Source organism: Falco rusticolus, chromosome 12 (assembly GCF_015220075.1).
Source record: "Falco rusticolus isolate bFalRus1 chromosome 12, bFalRus1.pri, whole genome shotgun sequence".
Taxonomy (NCBI): domain Eukaryota; kingdom Metazoa; phylum Chordata; class Aves; order Falconiformes; family Falconidae; genus Falco; species Falco rusticolus.
The window spans coordinates 32,556,917-32,582,901 of record NC_051198.1 but is presented as its reverse complement, the minus strand read 5'-3'; the positions used below and the strand labels follow the sequence as shown (position 1 = coordinate 32,582,901).

Below are 25,985 nucleotides of genomic sequence, written 5' to 3'. Positions count from 1 at the left end.
GGCTGTGTTATAAATTGAGACCACAATGGATCATAATCCAATTAAAATTTTATTAATTATAGCAAGTAGAATATGAGCAAAGACAGTGCTGGACGGCAGGGGAGTCTGCGCTCCGCCAACTGCTGTGCTGAGCAGCTCAAACAGTCCCTTTTTATACATCTTTACTCCCGTGTTCATGAGGTAGTGGAGGTACCCTGCGCATGCTTCAGTTGTTGTTAGGGGGTCGTTTTCTGCCTCCTGGTGGTCGTTGAGGCCGAAGTAAGAAGTCTTCCTCCTTCGTCCCATAGTTGACCCCTCACTCATATGTCCTTATATGGGGTTGTTTGTCCTGTTTCTGTCGGTTCCTGGACATCTGGTGGTTATCTTATCTTGCACAAGCGCTATCTGGTGGCTGTTTTAGTTTGCATAAGCGATTTCATATCTTTTGCTGTCTGACCTTTACATTGGGCTTAACATAAATCTTAATAAACAATACCCTAGTCTATAGTTTCTCACAGCTGCACCACTGGCCCTGTGGCTCAGCCTGGCGCACATCGCTGAGCCACCCTGCCTGGGAAGCGCCTCCAGCCTGTGAGGAAGCTGAGGCAAAGATGAGGCTGCTTGGGCCTTGCAGTTTTGTTTTTTTTTAAAGTGTCTATGTTATGAATAAACTGGTTTTTATAACCTCTTCCTAGGAGCTTCTCCCTCTGCTGCCACAGCAGCACCCCGCAAAGCTACCGAGGGCCCTGAGGGATGCCGCCTTCCCCGCCCCGCAGCTGCCCGCCCTGTACCAGTGCGGAAGGCGACGCCGCCCCGCCATATTTAGTAGGGGCACCGCGCTGGTCTCCGTCCCAACGCTGCACCTGGCACCCTTAGCCAAGATGGCCCCCATGACGCCGCCGCCCCGCCATGCTTGGTAGGGTCACGCCGCTTCCTCGCCTTCAGCACGGAGCGTGGGCGTGCCCTGAGCTAAGGTGCCGGCGGAGCCGCGCCGGGAGCGGGTGGGGCGTGCTGGCGCCGCCATCTTGCCTGCGGGCACGCCGTAAGGCTGAGCTGGCCGTGCTGCCCGCGCGGGGGCTGCCGGGAGAGCGGCGGCGGGGAGCGGCGCGGCGCGGGCAGGTGGGAGCGGCGGGGGGGCCCGGGGGTTCCCGTCCCCTGTGGCTGTCCTGGGGACTGCGGTGGTGGTGTCCCCGCAGAGGGGAGGCTGGGGGGTGGTTAGTGATGTCTCCCGTGGCGGCGGGTGGGTGACGGTGGTGTCCCCTGTAGTGGAAGTCAGTGGTGTCCCTTGTGAGGGGGGCCTCGGGGGGCTGTGGTGTCCCCTACGGGAGGGGCTGGGGGGCGCAGTGGTGTCCTTTACAGGGAGTGAGTGTCAGTGGTGTCACCTACAGGAGGGGCCGGGGGGACAGTGGTGTTCTCCATGGGAGGGGCTGGGGGGGCAGTGGTGTCCCCTGAGGGGTGCTGGGGAGGGTTTCGGTGACCCCTGCGGCTGTGCCTGCGTGGCGGTAACGCAGCACGGGGCTTCCGCCGTGTCCCCTGTGGGGCCAGGCGTCGGCAGTGTCCCCGGGGCTGTGCGGCGGGGGCCCTCGGGGCAGGGCTGGGCTCAGCCGCGTCCCCTGCGCGCCGAGGGTCCGCGCTCCGCCTGCGGCAGTGCGGGGCGTTGTGCTGTACCCCGTGGCCGGGCTGGGGGTCAGCAGCGTTGGGGTCTGGGGTGGCCCCTATGGCTTTGCTGGGGATCTGCGGCGTCCTCTGTGCGCTGCCTGGCGAAGGGCTGGGGACCTGCCGTGTCCCCTGGGAGCTGTGCCCAGGACGGTGGCTGGGTGGTCTGTGGCGTTCCCCGCAGCACTGCTGGGAAGCAGCAGCAGTGTCGCTTTGCTGGAAGGAGTGGGGCTCAGCACTGTGCCCTACAGCAGATCCCATACAGAGACGGGAACACTGCCGCCCCTCCCGTGTGAGGCTTTGGAAGGTCCCTGCTCTCCTGGATGGGGGATTTGGGCCTCCCCACTGCTGGGACAGGCCCTGGACGTAGGTCGCTGCGGAACTGGGGCTGGAGAGCCCTGTGCTGGTGGCTGGCGGATGGTGCAGGCACCTAAACTGGCCCTGCGCAGCCCTCGCTGAGGGGGGCATGCCTCCCCTCCTGCCATCCTGACCCCAGAGCAGGGCCACAGCCCGTGCCAAACCCAGCCAGGCAATGGGGGCTCGGCCCAGGGCCTGGGAGTGGTGCTGAGCTGCAGCTGGAGGGACACGGAGTAAATTACACTGCGGTGGGTTGTGCTGCATACCTGAGATGTCAGGTGTTTGTCTGGCTGTTCTGATGGGTGGGATCTTTTACAGGGAGGCTCAGCTCTGACTTCTACCGTGACAGAGCCATGTGTGGTGGTGGGGGTGTGTTGCTAAATCCTCCTGCTTGTCCATCCAGAGGTGGGGGTGGAAATACACAGCAGTTCCCTGTGAGCTTGATTTACATCCTTAATAGCAAGGATGAAGAAAACATCAGTGAGTTTGGAGGTCTGTAGGAAAGTGTTACCTCACAACTTCTCTTCCTCTGGGGGAGGTGATGCTTCTGATTTCTCATAGCTATGGCCCTCCTGAATCTCCTGCTGCAGTGAGCACCAGAAGTAAGGTAAACCTGGAGCATCTCCAGCTGCAGGTGAACCTCTTGTTTCCTTGGCTTGAGCAGCTCGTGGTGCTGCTGCTCTTGGCTCTGTGAGTTGCTGCCAGTGCTGTGTGGGTTTTGTGGGCTGAATTCGACAAGAGATTTCAGTAGGCTTGTCCTTTCTTTTGTCAGAGAGATCAAAGGTAATGACAATCGTGGTGCTCTTCTTCACATCTGACTCTGAAGAGTTCAGTAAGGCCATGCAGAGTGACCTCTCTGGTGTGTTGGGGATGTCGCTCCTTGAATAGTGTGTCTTCTCTGAAGTCTGCTGGACTTTCAATTCCTCCCTTACTGGGAGTGGGATATGGTGCCCTGCACAGACCTTTTTTTGACCTTTTTGTCATGTGCTTCTTCTCATCTGTGAGCAGGTCAGACTGGCAGCTGGGTGACATTCGTGACGAGTCTTTTGGTTTGAGACTTGGCCTCCTTTTCTCCCCCCAAGGTTTTAGCCGAGGGCTTCAGGATATGTTGCAAATTTGACCTGTTTTCCTTTACAGACCTGAGTCAGGCAGGATTGCCTTGAGACCAGCATGAGGCTGAGTGGGTATTGGATGTTAAATGTGGATTGCAAGGGAAAAAAAGCTTGCATTCTGGTTTTGAGTGTCGGATTTCCTTGTTTCTTCATTGGATTTAGTGGTGTTTTAATTGTCTGGAATGCTGATGAGAGCCCTGGACAGAAGAGATTAATGTAGTCACATGGTTCATTTGATAATTGGATTAACTCATTGTAACATGTTAACTTTGTCCTGCAATGTCTTGTGCCTACATGTAGTTGATCTACTGACCTCCTTTGCAGGACTGCTGTCCAAACAGGTGACTGTTGCCTGAAACGTGTTGCTTGCATCCTTTCAGAGCTTCTGCGATCCCATGGCGACGTATCTGGAGTTCATCCAGCAAAATGAGGAGCGTGATGGAGTGCGTTTCAGCTGGAATGTGTGGCCCTCCAGCAGGCTGGAGGCCACAAGGATGGTTGTCCCCCTGGCCTGTCTTCTGACCCCACTGAAGGAGCGTCTGGACTTGCCGCCCGTGCAGTATGAACCGGTGCTTTGTAGCAGGCCGACTTGTAAAGCAGTGCTCAACCCACTCTGGTAAGAATTTCTTGGCTGGGCATATTAAGAGAGGCTGGATAGTACCTAGTTTTTATTTTAACATCACTGCTCCCTTATTCCCCTTTTTCTCTGCCCAGTGCCTGGCAGCCTCTTTAATTTAGATGTAGTGTTTTTTTGTTAAAATCCTTGGGTGCCTAATGCGATACGTTGAATGCCAGTCTGTTACTAGAGCTGCTGGAACCAGAGGAGAGAGGAGTGCCTTTGGGAGGCTATTAATGCAGAGACGGTATGGAAATGGCCACCAATCCTGTTACCATTCCAGAGAATTTTGTGGTGAATGATGAAAAAAAAATAAACAAAGGTGCCACTCATAACTGTCCTGTGGGCTGTGATGTTCACTGGGTTTTCTGCTTCCTACACGTCCTGCTGCTTCTAGGGCAGTTCCAGTATGAGTTCAAGGTTTTCTTTGAAGTTTTGCTGAGAATTTAAGAGGAATAATCTCAGTCCCAAAATTATGTAGTGATCATACATATTTGGAGTGTAGCACTGGGCTGAGAAAAAGCAGGGAAGGACAGTAAAGAAGTAAAATGAGATCGAGCCCATGAAATAAGAATATGGCCAGGCTTTACTGCACCAGCAGTTACAGGATGTTGTAATGGGCTGAGGAGGGTAAACCCTCTGGGGCAGGGAACAGCCTGTTTGTTCAGTGTTTGTGCAGGATCTGGGTGAGTGGCTCCTGCTGCTCTGTAACTGGAGTACTTGTGTGCTACAGCTGTACAAACAATAAAATGACCAAGATAAGCCCAAGTGTACTGAAAAAATTATTAGACCCAAGTCTTTGTCTGCCAAAGGCTAAGCTCCAGAGAGCTGTCAGTGGTCTGTCATGCCAACAAGCCTGGAAGTGGCAGGGCTGAATGAGCTAATGGACTTTCTGGCAATAGAACAAGAGTCTGAATCCCTAAAACTCTTGTCGTTCTACTTGGAGTGTCTGTTACTCTTGTTTCTTCCTCAGTGCTGTGAACCAGCATGGATAATTATGAACCTGTGCTGTAAAACTGTTCCTGTAGTTAATACTAATGCCTCATCTTTCCCTCGCAGCCAAGTTGACTATCGGGCCAAGCTCTGGGCTTGTAACTTCTGTTTTCAGAGAAATCAGGTAAGTTGGAAAAAGTATCAGCCCTTCTATCTTTTCAGTGAACATTTTATTGATGGCCTCTGCTGACAAAGGATGTCAAGCATGAATTCCACTTTTTGAGATTCCTTCCCTTGGTCTTTTTCTCTTGCTGAACCCAGGCCAGAGCACTTGTTAATGTGTCTGTTTTACCTGACATCTCATCTATGTTCTGTTCAGTTTTGCCGGTGATTTTACCAGCATGCAGGGCATGGGAAGGCGATAAAAATGCTATTTTGTCCTGTGTGTTTCCAGTGTGGTTTTTGCACTGGATGTTTACTGTTCTTGCCAAATATGAAATTAATTAGATTTGAGTAGCCTTTTGCTATCAGAAACAGTCATGTGGCTAAATGAATTTCAGCTAATGCATAGTTGCTGCTTTAGTCCTACCTTTTATTTAAACTGAATTGAGCAGCTGTCCATACTGCTGACCACTTGTCTGTGCTTGGGAAAATAGAGTATGAGTCTCTCATCATGAATTAATCAGGTTGGTGCAGTGGCAGTAAATGAAGAGTTGAATAACCACATCACGAGCAGGGTGGCATCTGTACTGCAGAGGAGGGCCCTATATTTCTGTCCTGCGACTTCCTTGTCCTAATTTTTTGTTCTCTTTTTCAGTTCCCTCCCGCATATGCAGGCATATCTGAGGTCAATCAACCAGCAGAGCTTATGCCTCACTTTTCAACAATTGAATATATAGTGCAGGTAAATGAATCATAGGCAAGTTTGAAGCCTCCAGAATTGTCTTGTTTGTGACAGATTATGTATGTATTAGATTTACATAAGATAATGCAAATAAGTAACATCTCTGCAAGGTGCTTGAGGTAGGGGTCATTTTATTCCTTGGCTGGAGTTATAAAGTGTCACCCGGCATATGCACACACCTAGTAAATGAATCTCTTTCCACATCAGCGAGGTCCGCAGACACCATTGATCTTCCTCTATGTTGTTGACATGTGTCTGGAAGAGGAGGACTTGCAGGCGCTGAAGGAGTCCCTCCAGATGTCCCTAAGTCTGCTGCCTGCCGATGCTCTGGTGGGGCTCGTCACTTTTGGCAGAATGGTCCAGGTTCACGAGCTGAGCTGTGAAGGGATTTCCAAGAGCTATGTGTTCAGGGGCACAAAGGACCTGACGGCTAAGCAAATACAGGTATGTTCTGCCATCTCTTAGGCCAGTGGCTTGTTTCTCTTAGCTCTGTTGACACCACTACGGGTCTTTTGAGCGCTGGGCTCTTGGGGAGGAAGAAGGGTTCAGTGCTCTTAACCGTTAGTCTGCTTCCCTCCCAGTGTCTGCTCTGTCTTTTTTTCCCTTGTAAATTCCTTGGAACATTGTCCAGGATAGAGTTTGTGTATCTTACGTAATGGACCCATTGATCCATTTCTAATGGGACTGCAAAGATTAGTAATTTCACAGATTTTAATATATTTAATGCTACAGTATTGCAGGCCTCAGGGTATACTGCTTGACAGCAAATAACGTTTAGTGTTTGAATAGCACATCTCCTCTGCCTTCTCTTTACTGTTCTCTAGGATATGCTTGGGCTTTCAAGGCCGGCTGTCCCCATTCAACAGGGAAGACCTCTTCAAACTCCAGAGCAACCTGTTACTTCAAGCAGGTAAGCTGCCCCAGTACAGCCGGAGAGCAGGACAGGGGTTTTATGCCCCTTTGGGGTCACGCTTCTCAACCTCCGTTTCTATTCTAGTGGTAAATTATAACAGGATGAGAAAACCCCCTAACTTAAGTTCCCTGCTTGAGCATGAGGTTGGGCCGGATGCTCGAGAGGTCCTTTCCAACCTCAGCCATTCTGCGACTCTGTATGGACAGGATTTACTAGTGCTGCAGGCAATGTATTAGGCTTCTATAGTGTCTTGGTTTTGCAGCTGCAAGAACATGATTGCCATTCAGGCTGGATTTCTACGTGAAAAACATAGAGTAGCTGTCTTTGGGAAGCCTGTTGCTCAGGAGTCATTTGGAGCAAGGGCCTGTTTTTTTTGATTGACCAGCCAACAGGGTCCTGGTCTATGCATAACAATCCTACATACCACCTACTACCCCTGTCCCAGCAAGTCCAAAACCCAATTGACAGGCCAGCAGTTACCCCCGCACAGTAAAGTGGTATTTACCTCTGTAGAATACAGTTTTCTCTTTTTTCAGTGGCAGCTCTTGTGTGTGTGTTGTGGTTTAACCCCAGCCAGTAACTAAGCACCACGCAGCTGCTTGCTCACTCCCCCCTGCCTGGGGGATGGGGAGGAGAATGGGAAAGAATGTTAAACTCGAGGGTTGAGATAAGAACAACTTAATAATTGAAATAAGATAAAATAAATCCAGTAATAATAACAACAGTTATAATGAAAAGGAAAGAAAAGGAGAGAGGAATGAAATTCAAAGGGAAAAGAGAAAGGAAACAAAGTGGTGTGCAATGCAGTTGCTCAGCATCTGCTGACCAATGCCCAGCCAGTCCCCCAGCAGCGATTTGCAGGCCTCAGCAACCCCCTAGTTTAGAGTGACGTCCCGTGGTATGGAATATCGCTCTGGATAGTTTGGGTCAGCTGTCCTGGCTGTGTCCCCTCCCAATTTCTTGTGCCCCTCCAGCCCTCTCACTGGCAAGGCCTGAGAAACTGAAAAGTCCTTGGCTTAGTATAAACGCTACGCAGCTACAACTGAAAACACCAGTGCGCTGTCGACGTTGTTCTCACACCAAATCCGAAACACAGTGCTGCACCAGCTGCTAAGAAGAAAATTAACTTTCAGCTGAAACCAGGACAATGTGTTGGTAGACTAAATCAACATTGAAGTTCTTTTCTCTGTTTTATGTGACTTTATCTTCTTGTCAGTTCCTGACATCTTGCTTTAATCAACTTTTTTGTTTTGCACAGGCCTGTTATCTTGGAAAGTTTGGATGTAAGAAGGAAACACGCCATGTGACTTTTTGTTCCTGATAACTGTCTCAGTGCAATTTATGCGTGCCAGGAACCAAGAGGCACTTTCTTCTTTAAACTTATAAGCAGGAAAACATCTTATTTGAATTTTTGCAGGTTTCTGCAGCCAGTACATAAGATTGACATGAATTTAACAGATCTGCTTGGAGAACTGCAAAGGGACCCGTGGCCAGTGACCCAGGGAAAGAGACCTTTACGTTCCACTGGAGTAGCTCTTTCGATTGCTGTTGGCTTATTGGAGGTACGGTTAGTGCTGCTGGTTGAAATGGGCTGGTCAAAGTAAGCACCTGGTGGTCTTTGCTGAAACATGCAGGTGTCAGTCCAGCTTGGTCTGTGGCCCAGGTACATTGGGCTGCCGAGGTGCAGTTTGCATTTGACTCGTGTTAGCACCAGCTGGTGTAGAGTGGGATGGGCGTTTACATCTCATGTGAAATACACAGGTGTTTAAAGGTCTCTGATTCTGTGTCGCCACATGGAGGTGATGCAATGCACAGGGTTTATCTGAGGGTCATCCAAGTTGTAAGTAAAAAGAACAGAAACAGCCTGCTTCTTGTTACGAAGACGTGAAGCTTGATGTTGTTGAGTCTAAACTTGAGAGTGCTGTGACTGTCAGGAAACGCGTTGCTGTTTATCAGGGTGGTCTCTAGCAGAGACAGGTCCCTAAGGACATTGCAGAAACATGTGCAGATGCTTCTCTAAAGGAAGCATTGTTGCCATTTAATCAGTTTCTCTCCCTTTTTTCTCTCCTTATCTGCCACCTCTGCCCTCTCTGATATGTGTCTCTTATTTTTATTTTAGGGCACATTTCCAAACACAGGGGCCAGAATAATGCTGTTCACAGGTGGGCCACCAACACAAGGACCAGGCATGGTGGTAGGAGATGAACTGAAAACACCCATACGTTCTTGGCATGACATAGAGAAGGACAACGCAAGGTTCATGAAGAAGGCCACCAAAGTAGGTGCTAGTGCCTACCGGGTGTGTTTAAACCCAAAAACTGAATAGTGTCAGAACACTAAATGCGGGGAAAGGACGTAACACAAATGTACGTACACTGCTGTGTTGACAGCTGTCCAAGGTCCTTCCCCAGGGAACAAACGTACTAAACGTACTCGTGTTCTCTTGATGTGGGAACAGTATGTCCAGTTATTTGCATGGTTTTCCTTGAAGTGCCTGAGTCTTTTGTGTATGCTAAATTGTGAGAATGGTCAAGGGAAGAGTAAAAAAGACTTCCTCCTAGTTACTTCTCCGGCATGGCTTTGTGCCTTCTCAGGAAAAGGAGTATTTCACTGTTGTTTCTTAGCTGACAGTGGATGCAGTTTGTTCATCAACATCATTGTATCTGCTTCTGGTGAGGAGAAAAACCTGTCTTCTAAGAATTGGTCGCTTTCAGAAAGCCTCTGTTGTCTTCTTGATATATGAAGCAACAGTTAAAATAGTAAAAATTTCAGATGTGAAATGCTTCTGTCAGCTAGGCGAAAGCGATATGACACCTGTTCTCTTAACTGCCACCAGGAAACCTTTGGGTTTCTGCTGAGTTGTCCCAGGCAAAGATCCCATGCAGTTCGTGCTCTCTGTGTTTGTGACATGCAGCTCAAACTCATCCAAGTGCAAACATCCTAGCGGGGAGAAGCATGCTCTAGCAGAGCAGTAAGAGCAAACAGCTCTTTAGTTACCACAGCACTAGTAGTTGCTTGATTTGTACCTTGTGTTTCATGTGTTGGCCTCAGCTGGAGAGCAGGAGAAAAATTGCCCATTGTGACATCCTGAACAGCGTGTATGTTTGTTTTCTCCAGCACTACGAGACTCTGGCTAATCGTGCTGCAGCCAACGGGCATTGCATCGACATCTATGCCTGCGCCCTGGATCAGACTGGACTGCTAGAGATGAAGTGTTGTACAAACCTCACAGGGTATGTTCACAGCAAGAGAGCACAAAGTTGGTACACGTTTGTTTGTTTGGGGGTGTTTTTGATGGGGACGATAGTTCAGAAAGCAGGTAAGTTTGCTGTCAGGGCAAAAGGGTGAGATAGTTATCGTTCTGTTCTAAACTGTGGTTTGAATTTGCCAGGAATTACATGGCAAACTTCACCTGATCCCAGTCCACATTTCTGAAGTCTCAAACCGGCATGTGAATTAGCACTGCTGGTAGAAAACTCGCAGTCCTGCTTTGAGAAAGGTATTCTAAAGCACGGTACTACATGTCTTTTGCAAATGCCTTCTGCCTCCTTGGGAGATAGGAAGTATTCCCGGAGTTTACAGGATAGAGATGCTGTGCTTTGTGGTGTGTGCATGGCTGAAGTGCCATCAGAAGAGCAGGCTGTCAGGCATGGTGGGTAGAAGCTTTCCTTGTGTGGGCCAGATTTTCTCTGCTTAACAGCTCACTTGTGCTTTCTCCAGGGTTTCTTGACTTCCGAGGGTCTAGTTTTAAGTGACATCTCTGAGGGTTAAATGCCTGTGTTCCGTATTGCTGAAAACATTATGGTCTTGGTGAGGAATGCTGTCTGCTAAGCCCAGCCTTTTGGGGACTTGGCTTGTCTTGTTGGCCATTTGATGTCTGCTGTGTCTAGGGAGTGAAAGGAAGGTTTGAGCAAAGATGAGGTATTTGTAAATAATCACGTAATGCTCAGTAAGCAGAAGAGAGATAGTTTAACCCCGTTAGTTGCGTTACTGAGCTCCATCTGACCAGGCCTGGGTTTACCAAGGCACTTAGGGGAGGCACAGTACAAACCCTTGCACCCATAGCCTGCAGCATGGCAGGTTCCAGCCCTGTGCAGAGAAGGCAGGCTGAGCAAAGCTCTTTCCTGAGTTATTTCTAACTGGTGCAACATGAGCATTTTTAAGGCAGCTAAAGGGATGGCAAAAAATACAGTTGAGAAAGCAAGCTGGCAAAGATGGAGCATTAACATGCCTGGCTTTGGAGGAGGCATCCGTATATCTGCATTCCCTGATGTGAATTCTGCCTATGCAAAGACATGCTTTAAAACAGTTCCTGCATGTGTTTGCATGCATGAGTGTTGGAGGGATGTATCCTTTGTGCTTTACTTCTAGTTCCCAGTTACTTCAGTTCCCTTGTGTATCGTTTCCTCTTTCCCAGAGGACACATGGTGATGGGAGACTCCTTCAACACTTCTCTCTTCAAGCAGACCTTCCAGCGGGTGTTTAACAAAGGGTTCAATGGGGAATTTCGGATGGCTTTTGGTGCAAATTTGGATGTGAAGGTGAGAGATTAGTTTCACTGGATGACATTAACTGGGAAATACAAATGCTCTTCATTCAGAGGTCAATTTAAGTAGAAAATTCTACATGTTTGAGGTCAGCCATAGTGCCTGTTTTGGAAGAAGTACCATACTGGAGTGAGTGGAGGTGTTTTTGTTTGGAAGCTTATTAAGTTTGTGGGTTTTGTGGTTTTCCTTTTTCCTTTTAATTATTGTAAAAAAAAATAAATATAGGCAGCTGAGCTCAGCCTCTCCTCACTCAGCAAGGAGCGTTTCATACTCTCTCCTGGTCACTGTAAGTATGTCTTCATTATTAAGATGTGGCTGTGTAGATTCTCTTACGTTCACTAATTGTAGCAGTAGGTGATCTGGAAAAGTGCTCAGAGTTGCTTTCCCACAGCCACATGTACGCATTATCTGATCAAAGCTGAGGAAAACTGATTTAGTCTGTGTGTATTCTATTTGAGCTGATTAAAAACCAAAAACCCAAACTTACTTTTTTCCACCTTGTTCTAGACCTCCAGGGAGCTGAAAATTGCAGGAGCTATTGGACCATGCATATCCCTGAATGCTAAAGGGCCATGTGTCTCTGAAAATGTAAGTTTCTGGCATAGAAAAGTCTTTAATGAAGAATTAAATAAACAGTGCAAAGTTTCTGCCTAGACCTACAGCTCAGCTGGAATGTCAGTTTTTAAGGAGAAGTACAATTTGGAAACATCCTTAGGAAAAGACAATCTTTACATTCTTACCCCATCAGGTTTTCTTTTAACAGTATGGCCTTCAGTAACTTCATTCATACCCAAAAGACAAGTAATCTAGAAGGTCTGCTATTACTTGTACCTCTGATCAGAATTTAACATAAGCTTGCCATACCTGCTGCTGGGGATAAAAATGTTGCTTTCTTTTTGATTCTGTGCAGGAGATTGGAATTGGAGGAACATCTCAATGGAAAATTTGTAGTCTGGATCCCAGCACAACTCTGGCCATTTACTTTGAAGTGGTAAATCAGGTCAGTCCTGGCTTCTCTTTTTGGTCATCTTTGTTATGCACCAAACTATTTATTACAGGGCCAGAAAATGTAGTGACATCCCCTGTGTTGCAAATGGATGGTTGCAAAGCAGCCAAGTGTTTTGTGCCAAAGAAATAGTGTCGGGGTTTTTTTTTTTTTGTATACATAAATTGCCCAATATTTCTGTACAGAACCTGCATTCTTTCCTTGTCATCTTCCTATAGTATTTATTTAACAAAGAAGAAATTGTCTTTTTGCCAGTATGTGCTGTGGTGAATGAAAATATAAATACCTTCACATTCTTGGAGAAATGGTCCCCCAAACTGTAACAGCTTGATGGCTCACAAGCAATTTTTGGCTGGGGAAGTTTCTAAGCATGTGGCAGCTAGACGCTGGGAAAGCTACCCCAAAGGAATTCTATTCCACTTGTGACCCTCTGTCTTCTCTGCTGTGTGGGCTTGTTACTGTTGGGAATAGGATGGTGGACTCGTGGGACCTTTGCTCAGATCTTGTACTGCCATTCTTACATTAGTTGCTGTGGAGATAAGTTGCTGCCACCCTTTAAGGGACAAGCTGAGGAAATGTCACGCCCAATATTAAATGGGCCCATCATCACTTGACTCTGAAGGCTGCTGGGAAGCACAACACTAACAGATGTGTCTTTTTTCTCTGGCCCTTCTCTCACTTGTATTTGTACTATTCGATGATTGCTGAAATGATGCCCTGGAGTTCTCTGTAGTGGACAGAGCTACGGAAAAGCCAGCCTGTTTGAAGTCTCACCTTGTTTCATTTGCAGCACAATGCACCAATACCGCAGGGAGGCAGAGGGGCAGTGCAGTTCGTCACTCAGTATCAAAGCTCCAGTACGCAGAAACGCATTCGTGTCACCACCATAGCCAGAAAGTGAGTATCTGTTGCCAGTTCTTTTGCAGAAACTTAAGCCACAGCCTGTGCTGGAATTTTACTCGCTTTTTGGTGCATGTGTTGGCTGCAGAGCATTTGGCACAGGGAGGATGAACCTTGTTTGGGTTTTGCTGAAGGTGAATGCATGTAGCACTAACCCTTTACTAACCCTATAGTTGGGCAGATGCACAGAGTCAGCTTCAGCATATAGAAGCTGCATTTGACCAGGAAGCAGCTGCTGTGCTGATGGCCCGACTGGGAGTGTACAGAGCCGAATCTGAGGAGGGACCTGATGTTCTACGATGGCTGGACAGACAGCTGATCAGACTGGTAAGGCCAGTAGAATGCAGTTGGCTGCATTCTTGACTTTAGTAAAAATGGTCTCTGGAAATGAAAACGGCATCTTTTTCCAGACTGACTTGCTTCATTTGTGCTCTGACCGTGGTCACATAGTTGTAGTACGTGATAGCTCAGAAAGCAGTGTGATCATTGAATTTGTGATGGGGTAGGTAGGCATCCCATCATGCTGAAAGTGTTAAACATGAGATTAAAAAAGTGATAGGGGAACACAGAATAATGCAGATGGGAAGGGACCTTTAGAGGTCTCTGGTTCAACCCCTCTGCTCCAAGTAGGGCCAGCTTTGAAGTTAGAGCAGGTTGCTCCAGGTCTTGATCGGCTGATTTTGAAGATCTCTAAAGATGGAGTTTGTCTTGCTTCTCTTGACAACCTGTTCCAATGTTTGATCATCTCCCCTCCCCTTCCCTCCCCTCATCAGAATTTTCAATTCTTCAGCTACCTGTGAGGTAGCTATAGACAGCAGTATGACTCCTTGATCCCGCTCTTCACCAAGCTGAATAAAAACAGCTTCTTCAGCCTCTCTACATGAGGTGTTGCAGCCTTGTTTTTGGTGGCCTCTGCTAAACTCACACCAGTATATCTGTGTCTGTCTTGTGCTGGGGAGCCCAAAACTGGACACAGCATTCAGATGCGGGCTCACCGGTGCCAAGTTCAGGGTAGTAATTGCTTCTGCAGCTTCATAATGTCTCTTGCTTTGAATTTCACAAGCCTGAATTGCCTAAATTGGTTCTGGTCTTGTCCAAACACCCATGTGCAGTTGATACCAACAGATATGGCACATCAGACCCTGAAAAAACAGGGCCAGTATCAAATAAAGATTTTGGCACAGACACACAGGCATGTTGCATGCTGAAGTGATTGTGCAGTCATGTATAGTTAAATTGCTAAAACCATTGATGCTTCGTATTTTCAGTGAGGCCGTTGGTGAAATGCCAGTCTGCTGCTGCTCTAGAAGGAAGTAGAGTTGCTGTAGAAGCGCTTCATAGCATACAACGCAGCTTAGGTATAATGTAGTATCCCTGATTTAAAAATTGAGTACTACTAGAAGCACTATTCTTTTCATTCTTAGATAATTTCAAATCTAGATTTAACATACATGAAAAAAAGGTAAGTAGATTGAATCCTCATTCTCATTCCATAAGATACAGAAACCACTGACTTAAAGGGAAATAGCCTGTGCATTTTATATTACTTGTTATTGTCATGCTTATACCTTGGTTGCTGTTTGAAAACAACCAAAAGAACAACCTTCAAAAAAAAACCCCAAACAGGTGTTAATCTTAAAAAAAAAAAAAAAAAAAAATAAAAAAAAAAAAAAAAAAAAAAAAGAGAGAGAGAGAGTTGAGACAGGTAACCAAAGTAACCATTTTGCTTCCAACAGTGTCAGAAATTCGGACAATACAACAAAGATGATCCCAACTCCTTCAGATTGTCAGAATCATTTTCTTTGTATCCCCAGGTAAGAACTTCACTTCTCACAGCTATGGGAAGAGTGTGCAAGGGTGAGAGTGACGATAAAGTATCTTGTGCCATTTGTCAGATTCAAGGTGGGAGGATCAGGTGCTTTTTTAACGTGGGGGCCTGGTCCTGTAGTTCAGTGCTGCAAATGACTGCTAAGGAAAAAACCCTGAGGAGTTAATAAGAGGTAGACTTTTTTCCAAAGAATTTATTGTTCAGGAAGATTGGACTGGGGTGCAGAAGTTTTGGCAACTTGCTGACATTTCTGTTTTTGCTTCTTTCTGGTGCAGTTCATGTTCCATCTGAGGCGCTCCCCATTCCTGCAGGTCTTCAATAACAGTCCAGATGAATCTTCCTATTACCGTCACCATTTTGCTAGGCAAGATCTGACCCAGTCTCTCATTATGATCCAGCCCATCCTTTATGCCTATTCTTTCCATGGACCTCCTGAGGTGAGCCCCTGTTTTAACAGGAAGAAGTGGATCAATCCAAAATAATGAGTAGTCAGTCAAAGTAACAAACTTCTTTCAGTAACAAGGCCTCTTTATGTATTTTTTTGAGTCAAGGTAATTATTAAAGGATGCGATGGGGCAGTGTAACATACGAATTGTGTTTTCAATAAGCTTACAGCTTTGATTAAAAAAACCCCAAACGACCAACACCCCCCCCCCCCCCCCAACAAAAACAACCTCCCCCCATCCAAGCCACAACCCCTGTCCTGCAACGCATGGTGGATCCTGCAGCTGTCAGTATCGCTTTTGCTTCTCTGCCAGAGGCTGCCATCTCTGCTGTGTAAGTCAGCAAGCCTCAGCCCTTCCAGATCATAATCTCCCACTAGCTGCCTGTTTTCAGTTGTTTCTGCAGCAGTGTTTAACTAGGTACAAGTATTCAGTGGACAGGGATATCCTTATCCTGACAGCCTCCTTAAAAGGAGTGTGCGTCTGGCAGGAAAGAAACGCAGGAGCTGCTGGAGTAACACTGAAACCTTCTTGGCAGAATTTGCTGGAGTTCACATGTGATTCCTTGTTTTTCTTGAGGTACTTTTAAAGATAATATCAAATTAGACTTGGATAACCATAGAAATTGCTCTCTGGCATTCTGCGCTTCATACAATAGCTGATAACCTGCTGCTCCACTCAGGGGTGCTGCGGGAGGCTAAGCGTGCTCTGCAAGGCGTTCGCGTGGGCTGAGCAGACATGTGAGCAGGGCTGAGCAAGCACTTCGGCCAGCCATGAAGGTTAATACAGTTCTGAGGGCTTAGTGGCACTTGACTTTCTTCTTTATTTTCCCCAGCCAGTGCTTTTGGACAGCAGCAGTATTCTGCCCGACAGAATCCTACTGATGGATACTTTCTTCCAGATAGTTATCTACCTTGGTGAGGTACAGTAAAATACTTTCACTTTCTCCATTTGCACTCCCTCCCTCCTGCACGCAGGCAGACAGTGTCACTGTTGATATAAAATAAGCTGCTTGCAAAGCCCATGCTAGCATAATGACATTGTATATGTGCTGCTGGTTTTAAGACAATTTCCCCACTGTCTGAGTTAACAAAAAAATCTTACTGGAGTCACTGAGGATATTCTGCACTGAATAACAGCTGTCACGTTAGCTTGGTAATGAAGGTGGTCCCTTACCACACCTGGAAAAGGCCAGTGAAACTTGAAACTAAGCAGGGCAGAGAGATGCGGTTTGATTTTCAGGTATGTGATATACTTGGTTGCTGGGTTTTGATACTTAAATACTGCTGCTCTTAAAGAAACCAGTTATGAATTTTTCCAGTTTTTGCTTTTAAATACTGGATGTTTTTGACAGCTGCTCCTATATTCTTTCCATTGTGACTGAGTTAAGTGCTTAGGTGCTGACCTTTTCTAAACATTCAATTTATACCAATATCCAAAGCCTTGGCTTTCCAGTGCCTCTTCAGTATGCAGAGCTGTAGAGCTGTGTTTCAGTCCTGTCAGGTTTTGTAAGGGCGGTATGCTACTGTAGCTGGATAATAGGGATGTCTCACATCCTAGACTAGTTATGGGGTAAGGGATGAAGAGGAAGCTTGCTTTCCGCTTCTTTGGAGATCTCCTTGTTCTTTGGTGCCATTTTTCCCCCTCACATCCTTTATAGTCCTGCTTGGGGAGTGGCCTTCATCCAGTTTCTTCTATATAAACATGGCATCAGATTGCAGTAGTTTAAATAAACCCATCTTGGCTTATGGCTAAACATTCCTATTGGTGAAAACTTTTTGGGAGGCATTTTAACTCTTCCTTTTTTTTTTGACTAAGCTACTTAGTCAAAAGATACTTAATGACTGTTATTAGAATGCTTGAAGTTTGGCATTATGGTTCAGGGCAGCTCCATTATTAGCCCCCAGCTTCACTCCGTATCGGATTTGATCCCTTTGAGAAGTGAGCAGGGACAGCCGATTGACATGAACAGGAGTTGGACACTTATATCAACAATGACAGTAAATCTTCTAAACAGTTTCTGCCTACTGTTGGAGGGCAAGACGCTGAGTAACTGGGTAAAATTCAGACAAAGGAAGAGCTAAGCGTGTGACCTGCACTGTATGGAACAGTTGCTAGGTACATATGGTTCGGTACCTTGAAAATACTGGAAGGCAATGGCTGCTTAATTTAAGTCCAAATCAGATTCAGAATGTCAGTGACTTATAAACGCTTTGTGTTTCTGTGTTGGCATGGGCTGAAAGATAAAGGCTTGAAGATCACTTTCAATGAATTGCTCTTGCACTGCACAAACTGCTGCCAGCTTTTGTGTTGAGTGGCCTGTTCTTAAAATCAGGGACAGAAAGTAAATAATGTTATTGCCAGAGTAGTGAAAGCGTGTGTTTGCCCTGTGCTCTGTAAGCAGAAGTACGTGTAACGTTCTGCTGCCTAAAGACATGTAGGTTGAAAAGGGGCGGCTTGCAGACATTTTAATTATTTTTTCACTTCCTCCCTGTCCTGTCAATAGACTATTGCGCAGTGGCAGAAAGCTGGTTACCAAGACATGCCTGAATATGAAAACTTCAAGCACCTACTGCAAGCCCCACTGGATGATGCCCAGGAGATCTTGCAGACTAGATTCCCTATGCCGCGTTACATCCACACTGAACATGGTGGCAGTCAGGTAAGGGGCTGTTGCTGAACAGAGCAAATAGCTGTCTTTCTGCCTTGCTAAGGGATGGTTCTGTAAGTTAAATACAGTGGTAATTTAACTCTCCAAAGTACAGAGCTTGCATATCTTTCCATGACTGTTTACTACAACTTTTGTCTTTTAATAAGCCAATCACTTGCTGGATATGCTTTTGAAATCAGAAGATGGGGAAAAAACAGAAAAAGCCAACTTAAATATCTTATTTCCCAGAGAGGTGGGAAAGAAATGATTTGGCTTTGTATCTACACTTACCCAGGACAGGGAGTGCAATTAGCTTGCTAGGACAGTCGATTACACTGAATGATTGACCATCTGTTCCTTTATTCTGTAATGCTGAATGAGGATGTAAAATAGTTCCTATTTTTTGCTCTTCCTGTAATTGCAGTTGTGCTGTGCTTGTCTGTGCCTGGCCTTCTTTGTAGCAGTGAAGAGGCAGGAATTAATGCTCCAAAACAAATATTGGGTGTTAATTTTTTATGTGACCGTGTTATGCTGGTCGTCTGCTAGAGTGGGTGGGGGCATGGGAGGGACAGTGCTGGTGACGTGCCTGTGTCACATGGAACCAGAGCTGCCCTGCCAGGCGAGAGCCGCTTGCTGTAGCAGAGCGCTCTGTGCCTCTTGGAGACATGTTGTCTGTGCAGCAGGGCTGTTCTGGACTTGAAACTTGTTTAAGTTAAATTGGTACCTTGCTTGCAAAAGCAGAGTAACATTGCTAGTCATGTATCTAAGGTGGTATGAGGTCCTGGGGGAGCCAACAGGTCTCTCATTTTACAAAACTGGTTCTCTGATGTTTTGTCTTAATAGGCCCGGTTCCTCTTGTCTAAAGTGAACCCTTCTCAGACCCACAACAACCTCTATGCATGGGGACAGGTAAGCAGTGGAAGAGCTGCTCATGTTTGGGAGTGCTGTAAAATGTACATTTACATATTTGTCTATGCAGCAGCCACATGGCCACAAACGGTGAGCAGGGTACGTTTGTCCTCTGTTTCTTACCTAAGAGCTTTTTGCAGACGTATGTGACAGGACTTGAAAACCTTACAGTGCTTTGCTGTGCAAAGAAGCAAGGTTATTTCTGTGTGCCAATGGATCTGATAATGGAATTACCAGCTGAGGCTACAGCATTATTGCAGCATTTTAAAAGACACGACTGATTAATAAATCTGATTTGTTTCTAAAGCTTAGGCAGGTTAGATTTTTATTCAACCTGCTTACCCAAGTCTGTGGTTGTTGATAAGATAAACAGTACCGGTGAGGAGTACTAGATGACAAGATGATCAGAATAGTTTGCAAGCATGGATGTCTAAACTCATATTCCTGTTCTTGTACTGAATCCTCTCAAGTTTTCAGCAACATCCAGTTGACTTTGGGGCTCTTTCTCAATGAATCCAAGGAATGGCTGTCCAGATAGGGGTGCTGCCACAATAGCTCAGTACCTCAGCAGTCTGGTGGCAGGAGATGAGTGGTCCTCACAGGGAGCATGTTTCCCCTTTGATCTCCCTTCATGTACCCCAGCTACATGTGGCGTACAGGCAGACCAGGAGAATTTTTCTGTGGTGGCTGCTATTGAGGGAAGCAGTTAATTTGGTGTAGAATATGTTCTTACAAGTTTCAGATGAACTGATGTAGAAATAGTATCTTCACCCTTCCCTACAAATACGATTTAAAACTCTTAGGTGACAGTGTATTTAGTATTCTGGAAAAAGTAACTAGCATAGGGTTACATATAGATCTAATTTATCTGAGAATACTAGAGTTTTATATCCTTGTTCTTTACCTAATTTGTGTAGAGCTTTGGGAAGCAGAATTTCTAATGCTTTAGAAAGAAGAAACTTAGTTCAGATTGCACTAGAAGATAGCGTCAGTGCTGTTCCCAGAGTAGCATCTTTCTGCTAGGTATCCCTCCTTTGCAGGAAAAAACGTGGTTGATTTAGCAGGCAATTAGTTCAGAGTGCCGACATCTGATTTGCTTTCAGTTAGTCTCCAGTGTCAACAACACTATTTTAGGCTCATTTTTTTTTATTTTCCTGCAGGAATCAGGAGCTCCAATCTTGACAGATGATGTTAGTCTCCAGGTGTTCATGGACCATCTGAAAAAGCTGGCGGTTTCAAGTGCATCATGACTTTGATCAAACTGAGAAGCAAGTATGGAAGTTACATTGATCATGTTTGTGACAGAAGCAGAGCAATTATTTACATTTCCTTCTCTCTCTTTAAGACCAAGGCTTTTAAGTATTAAATGAAATAAATATTCAGGGAGAGATTTTTACTTGGCCCTTCTAGATATTAATTTATTTGTATTCCTTTTTGTCTGTATTCTGTATTTTTCATACATTGTAATTAGAGCTAAAGGATGCTTTAGCCAATACAAGATTTTAACGGGTTTTAGCTTAATTTTTAATGTTGTGTGTTCTTAAAAGGTGTCTTTTAGCAACAGGAGATTGTGTAATGAATAAAACTGGGCAAGAGCACTACTATTTAGTGGTATGTGTGATGAACTTGGCCCACCTCCTTCCAATTTTTGAAAACATAATGCTGGAGTATGCACATGCTTTTGAAAATAATTTTAAGGTGGTGCAGAACAAGTAAGGGAGATGGTCAAAACATTCTGCACAGATACAGGGAAGGGGTGACCGGTACCACCAGTGCTTTGAGAATGGCCGTGGCATGCTGAAGCGCTGCCTCTGGGTCACTGCAGGGCCTGAACATCAGCCCCTCGCAGCTCTCCTAGCACAGCACCAACAGGCCTGGGAACAGGCAGGCAGCGCGGCGATGCAGCTGCGGCCCGGTAAGCCGCTGTCGCGGTGAGCGCCCATGGCCCAGCTGGCTCGCCTCACACCGCCTCAGCCGCCAAGCGCGCCTGCCCAAGCTCGGTTCTCGGCCGCGGGCGGGCGCCTTGGTTTCCAGGAGCACAGCTTCCCGGCATCACCCGCCGCCATCTTCCCGCCGCCATCTTCCCGGCGCTCCCGGCGTGGCGGCGGCGCGCATGCGCGCAGGGCGCTCTTCCCGTGCCGTCCTGTTGGCGGCAGGGCCCGGGCAGTGAGCGCGGCCCTTGCTGGGGAGCGATGCGGGCGGCCCTGTGGAACGCGCGGGCGGCGCTGCTGTACTCGGTGGGCGGCTGGACCATGGTGGGCGCCATGATCCACTACAGCCGCAACAGCGGCGCAGAGACCGGCGGCGCGTCCGGTACGGGCTGGCGCGGCCCTGAGGCCGAGGATGGCGCTTGAGGTCACCTCGGGGGGGTGTGGCGCGGCCGAAGGGAGGGCCTGGCCCGGGGGCGGGGCTTGGCGGAGGGAAGGAACTTGGCTGGGAGGGGCGGGGCTCGGCTGGGAGGGGCGGGGCTAGGGCGCCGTCCGGCCCGGCTGTCCCCTCGCCGAGGGCGGCAGCGCCGGGTCCCGCCCCCGCTGAAGTGCCCGGGCAGCCCGGCCGCCCCTCGGGGCTCCGGGAGCTGTGTGGGTGCCGGGTGCGAGGGCGCCGCCTGGGACAGGTGAGCTGGCAGGGCACCGGGGGGGGCTTCTGCCATCCCGGGGGGGCTCACCCTGAGGAGGGAAGATGCCGTGTTGATAGGAGAAGCCTGTGCTTCATCTCTGGTGACAGGAACAGCACCTGGACCCTTTCCAGTTCATTGCTTTCATTTGCATAGTGGGAATGGTTCAGAGCTGCGCCGGGGAGGTGCAGACTGGGTGTTAGGATGCACTTCTGTACTGAGTCAGGCGCTGGCACAGGCTTCCAGGAGGGGTGGTCAGCGCCCCAAGCCTGTCAGTATTTAAGAGGCATTCGGGCAATGCCCTTGATAATGCGCTGTAACTCTTGACCCGCTTTGAAGTGCTCAGGCAGTTGGTCTGGATGGTTGTTGTAGGTCCCTTCCAACTGGAACGGTCTGTTCTGTTCCACAGGCTCTCCCTGTCCTCCTGCTCATCCTCAGCCCCCTGCTGCTTACTAAGGTTGTTAATTGCTGCTGTAGTATTGATACTAGCCCAGCAACCTAACTTATCCTAGTAGATCCCTTTTTCTGTCTACACAGTCACCAGATCTTTGCTATCTATTCTCAGAATTTGAGAAGCAGCAAAATGACGACTGAATGCCTATGTGGCTGCTCTTTAGTGATCAAAATATTTTTACTGCTATGCTCTTTTTTTCTAATTCTTTAGAGAATGAACAAGACCCTCAGGCAAACCAAGGACCCAGGAAGGAGGTGTTCACTAAAGAAACACCTTTTGGATTTCAAGTGACAACTGTAATAACGTACAGGGATGTTCAGCCGCCTATTACTCGACTGCTCAGGCGTGTGAAATCGTTCTTTGATCCTGATGACAGCCCTCCTTCTGAAAATTGAGCGGTCCAGAAACTCAGAACTTTGTGCAGGAGCTGGCCTCTCCGAGACGGTCATCCCGGCGCGTGGCACCAGGCTGCCAGTGGAAAATCTTCTCTTGCATTGCTGAAAGGACAGCTCCATCTCTGACACAACTTGGCAGAAGTTGCAAACCCTCTTGTTCTGCTTGGATCGCTGCTGTTCTTTGCGTGTGTATTCAAATTACTAAACACGAACTGGATACAACTAGGTGTGTTGTGAGATGTTAATGATCTGCACCCTGCCTGGTGTCCTGTGTGCAACGGTCTGACCAGGTGGCTGTTGTGGCTTTTTTGTGAAGTTGATTTTGCAGCTGATGTGCAGGATGTGCCTAGGTGATCCAGGATGTATCTGGGATGGCTCCTCAACTGATCAGCTCTGAAATTGATACTTTAAGAAGGATTAGTAAATGGGAGGGAACGTAGTTTGATCTTTTGGGTTTCAGAGTTGTTCATTGTCCTTCAAATAAAAGCTTACAAGACATGAATCACAAGTGCAGAAATACTACTATAAGCTAAAACTTGCCAAGGTTTTTGCTCCAGGCCCTCGTTTCTATAGGGGTTTCCCCAGTCCTTAAACATGCTACCTCCACTTGTAGGGTACTGCTCCCCAGCTGCTGTGGCTGTAACTAACTTCCATTCTGTAGGGTTTTCCCTAGTTCTTATGGTCCTCCTTTCACAGCAAGCTGCTGGCCACTGTTTTCTATAGGTGTTTCCCCCAGCTTCTCTCACTGCTGACCCTCATTGCTGTAGGGGCTCCCTGCAGCCACCACTTCCACTTCTAGAAGGCAGCCCCCAGCCCCTAATTTCTAGTGGGGACTTCCCCCAGTCCCTATAGGCATGGGGAAGCTGACCGGGGATTGTGTACAAGCAGACCTTCCTTTCTGTAGGGGCTTCCCTATAACCTTTTCTAGGACATGCCCTGCTCCGCTCTGGCCCCTGTTTCTGTGCAGCCACCACCTTGCTGGGCACACAGCTGCGCCAGCCCCTCTGCCCACACACCCGCTTTGATGGGAGCTTGTACGCTGTGAGCTCCAGCCTGTGCACCTATAGACTCACCTTTCTATATAGGCTCCTCTGATTCTTACAGCCTCCCTTTCCAGAAGGCTTCTCCCAGACTTTAATGTCATTGGGCACCTGCAGGAGCGGGCTGGAAATTAGGACCATGCGTGGCAACCAGTTAGCTGAGCGGAATGTGCTGGAGCTTGTAGGTCACTAACCCTGGGAGGACAAGGAGCGTGAACAGACACAACAATCAACATGATGAGTCATGCTGAGAGAGCATAGGGGAGTGGGGGGGACGGGCCAAGGAGAGGTAACACCTTGCTGTTAATTGCTGGTAGTTAACCACCAGTCGGGGATTGCCTGGTATGCAAGGCTTAGCTTCAAGATCCAATCTGTTTAAAACGCGCAGCTTCTGAAAGTATATATAAACTCGTGCTTCTGTACAGTAAATCGACGTTTGCTTGCATCAAGCTGTGTCCCGTCTCTCCATCGCAGCAGGCACACCCCCCCCCCCCCCCGGCCCTATAGCCATTCCTATAGAGGACGCTGCTGCCCTTATGTGCATTCTGGGGCACCGCACCCCTAAGAGCCTACAGGCGCCAACTCCCCTCAGCGGGAGGCAGCCCCTCCGCACGCAAAACATTTGCGGACACCTCACCTGCCTCCACGCACACCTCCGCTTTCTATAGAGGCTTCCGTAGGGGTGGCCCAGGCGGGCACAGGCACGCGCCCATACTGCGCTATACGCCCCCGCGGGCGCTGTCGCGGCTCGGGCGGGGAGGCTGCGGCACCTCCGGGCCGCCAGGGGGCGCTGCGAGCGGCGGCGCCCGGCGGGAAGCTGCCGCCGTTGCCTAGCGCCACCGCCTTCCCCCGGCACCCGCGCCGGGCCTGCGCTGCGCGGCCGCGCCACCATGAAGGCCATCGTCCAGCGGGTGGCCCAGGCCAGTGTCACAGGTCAGTGTGCCGCCGCCGGCAGGGCCACCGCCGCCGGGCCTCCCCTCCCCGCCTCGCCTCGCCCGGCCGCGGCCTCCGGCGGCCCCTCGGCGCCGGCCCCGCAGCGCGTTGCCCGTGTGTGTGTGTGTGTGGGCAGCGCCGCCCCCGCGCTTCCCTCGCGGCTGGCACGCGCGGGCGGTCCCCGTGTCACCCCGCACCCCCCCCGACCCCTGCGGGGCTTTGGCTGGGCCGGCTCCGCGCCTCTCGCTGCCGGCCTGTGGGGGCACCGCTGCCCCTGCCCGCCCCCCGCTCTGCGGCGGCCTTGCGCAGGGCCTGCGCGGGTGGCGGCTGTGCGCTGCGCGGGTGGCGGGCCGCGCGGGTGGCGGGCCGCGCGGGTGGCGGCTGTGCGCTCCGGGCAGCTGGCGGGGCTGGTCCTGCCGCTGCCGCGCTGGTTGCGTGTGCCCTGATTACTGCTGCGTTGCATCTGCTGTGATCACTGCTGCATTGGTTGCATGTGCTCTGATCACTGCTGCGTTGGTTGCATGCGCCCTGATCACTGCCGTGTTGCATGCGCTCTGATCACTGCTGCGTTGGTTGCATATGCCCTGATCACTGCCGTGTTGCATGTGCTCTGATCACTGCTGCGTTGGTTGCATGCGCCCTGATCACTGCCGTGTTGCATGCGCTCTGATCACTGCTGCGTTGGTTGCATATACCCTGATCACTGCCGTGTTGCATGTGCTCTGATCACTGCTGCGTTGGTTGCATGCGCCCTGATCACTGCCGTGTTGCATGTGCTCTGATCACTGCTGCGTTGGTTGCATGTGCTCTGATCACTGCCGTGTTGCATGTGCTCTGATCACTGCTGCGTTGGTTGCATGTGCCCTGATCACTGCTGCGTTGCATGCGCTCTCATCACTGCTGCGTTGGTTGCATGTGCCCTGATCACTGCTGCGTTGGTTGCATGTGCCCTGATCACTGCTGCGTTGGATGCATGTGCCCTGATCACTGCTTGCATTGGTTGCATGTGCCCTGATCACTGCTGCATTGCTTGCATGTGTTGGCAATGCAGTTGCAATCACCTTCTCCTATGTCTTGCATGCGTTGGGCACTATAATGAGAGCTGCCTTCTTGCATTTCTTCTCTGTGTCAGCGGTGCCATCCCAGTTGCCAGGGATATGGATATGGTTTGTGTCTGTTGGCACTATAATCACAGTTGCTTCCTTGAGTTGCTCTTGTGTGTTGACAGTGCAGTTGCAGTCGCCTCCTTGCATTGCTTGCATGTGTTGGCACTACAGTTGCAGTCATCTCGTGTTGCTTACGTGTGGTGGCAGTGCCGTCCCAGCCGCCTTTGCCCATGGTTTGCATGTGTGGTCTCTACAAAAGGAGAGTTGCCTTCTTGCACGGCCTGCATGTGTGTGCACTATAATCACGTAATCCCCTTGTATTACTTGCTTGTGTTGACAGAGCTGTCCTGATTACTGTTGTACATTGCTCGCGTGTGTCAACGGAGCCATCCCAGCTGCCGCCTTGCATGGCTGGCACGTACTGGCACTGTGGTCACAGTTGCCTCTTTGCATTGCTTGTGCGTATTGAGTTGTGATCACCTTCTCCCGTGGCTTGCCTGTGTCAGCACGATAATCAGAGGTGGCTCCATGTGTTGCTTGTGTGTGGTGGCAGTGCCGTCCCAGTTGCCTTCTCCTGTGGCTTGCATGCATCAGCACTACGGCCGCAGCTGCCTCCTTGCATTGCATGTGCGTTGGCAGTGCAGCCTGACTCCCCTTTTTGCATTGCTTGTGTGGATCAGCAAAGCCGGT

General features: G+C 48.8%; 3 protein-coding genes across 6 annotated transcripts in view; all 3 read left to right on the top strand.

Moving 5' to 3' along the window:
- Positions 1–968: 968 nt before the first annotated feature.
- Positions 969–20,357, top strand: SEC23B (SEC23 homolog B, COPII coat complex component). Of its 3 annotated transcripts, none has more exons than XM_037405402.1 (20): positions 969–1,098; positions 3,485–3,720; positions 4,780–4,837; positions 5,471–5,557; positions 5,765–6,001; positions 6,382–6,467; positions 7,888–8,032; positions 8,590–8,748; positions 9,588–9,703; positions 10,888–11,011; positions 11,525–11,605; positions 11,928–12,017; positions 12,814–12,920; positions 13,097–13,250; positions 14,660–14,737; positions 15,027–15,188; positions 16,030–16,116; positions 17,701–17,856; positions 18,688–18,753; positions 19,914–20,357. In XM_037405402.1, exons 2-20 carry the CDS (start codon positions 3,500–3,502, stop codon positions 20,001–20,003), a joined length of 2,304 nt encoding a protein of 767 aa, XP_037261299.1. In that variant the 5' UTR covers positions 969–1,098; positions 3,485–3,499; the 3' UTR covers positions 20,004–20,357. The 3 variants fall into 3 exon arrangements, with proteins under 3 accessions (XP_037261299.1, XP_037261300.1, XP_037261301.1); XM_037405403.1 differs by having other exon boundaries at positions 1,043–1,098; positions 3,429–3,720; XM_037405404.1 differs by lacking the exon at positions 969–1,098 and adding an exon at positions 2,806–2,824.
- A 516-nt stretch (positions 20,358–20,873) lies between these two features.
- SMIM26 (small integral membrane protein 26) lies at positions 20,874–22,718 on the top strand. The gene is made up of 2 exons (XM_037405405.1): positions 20,874–21,066; positions 22,032–22,718. Exons 1-2 carry the CDS (start codon positions 20,946–20,948, stop codon positions 22,214–22,216), a joined length of 306 nt encoding a protein of 101 aa, XP_037261302.1. The 5' UTR covers positions 20,874–20,945; the 3' UTR covers positions 22,217–22,718.
- A 1,337-nt stretch (positions 22,719–24,055) lies between these two features.
- Positions 24,056–25,985, top strand: part of DTD1 (D-aminoacyl-tRNA deacylase 1) — a 29,139-nt gene continuing 27,209 nt past the window's right edge. The window contains exon 1 of one of the 2 annotated variants that reach the window (XM_037405599.1): positions 24,056–24,189. In XM_037405599.1, the coding sequence (XP_037261496.1) occupies positions 24,147–24,189 (43 nt within the window). In that variant the 5' untranslated portion in view covers positions 24,056–24,146. The remainder of the gene's footprint in view (positions 24,190–25,985) is intronic. The other variant, XM_037405598.1, reaches the window with a different exon arrangement.

Coding starts and splice junctions, on each gene's coding strand:
- SEC23B (XM_037405402.1), top strand. CDS start 3,500: ATGGCGACGTATCTGGAGTTCATCCAGCAAAATGAGGAGCGTGATGGA. Junction 12,921..13,096: donor GTCACCACCATAGCCAGAAA/GTGAGTATCTGT, acceptor CTAACCCTATAG/TTGGGCAGATGCACAGAGTC. Junction 15,189..16,029: donor CTTTCCATGGACCTCCTGAG/GTGAGCCCCTGT, acceptor TATTTTCCCCAG/CCAGTGCTTTTGGACAGCAG.
- SMIM26 (XM_037405405.1), top strand. CDS start 20,946: ATGCGGGCGGCCCTGTGGAACGCGCGGGCGGCGCTGCTGTACTCGGTG. Junction 21,067..22,031: donor AGAGACCGGCGGCGCGTCCG/GTACGGGCTGGC, acceptor CTAATTCTTTAG/AGAATGAACAAGACCCTCAG.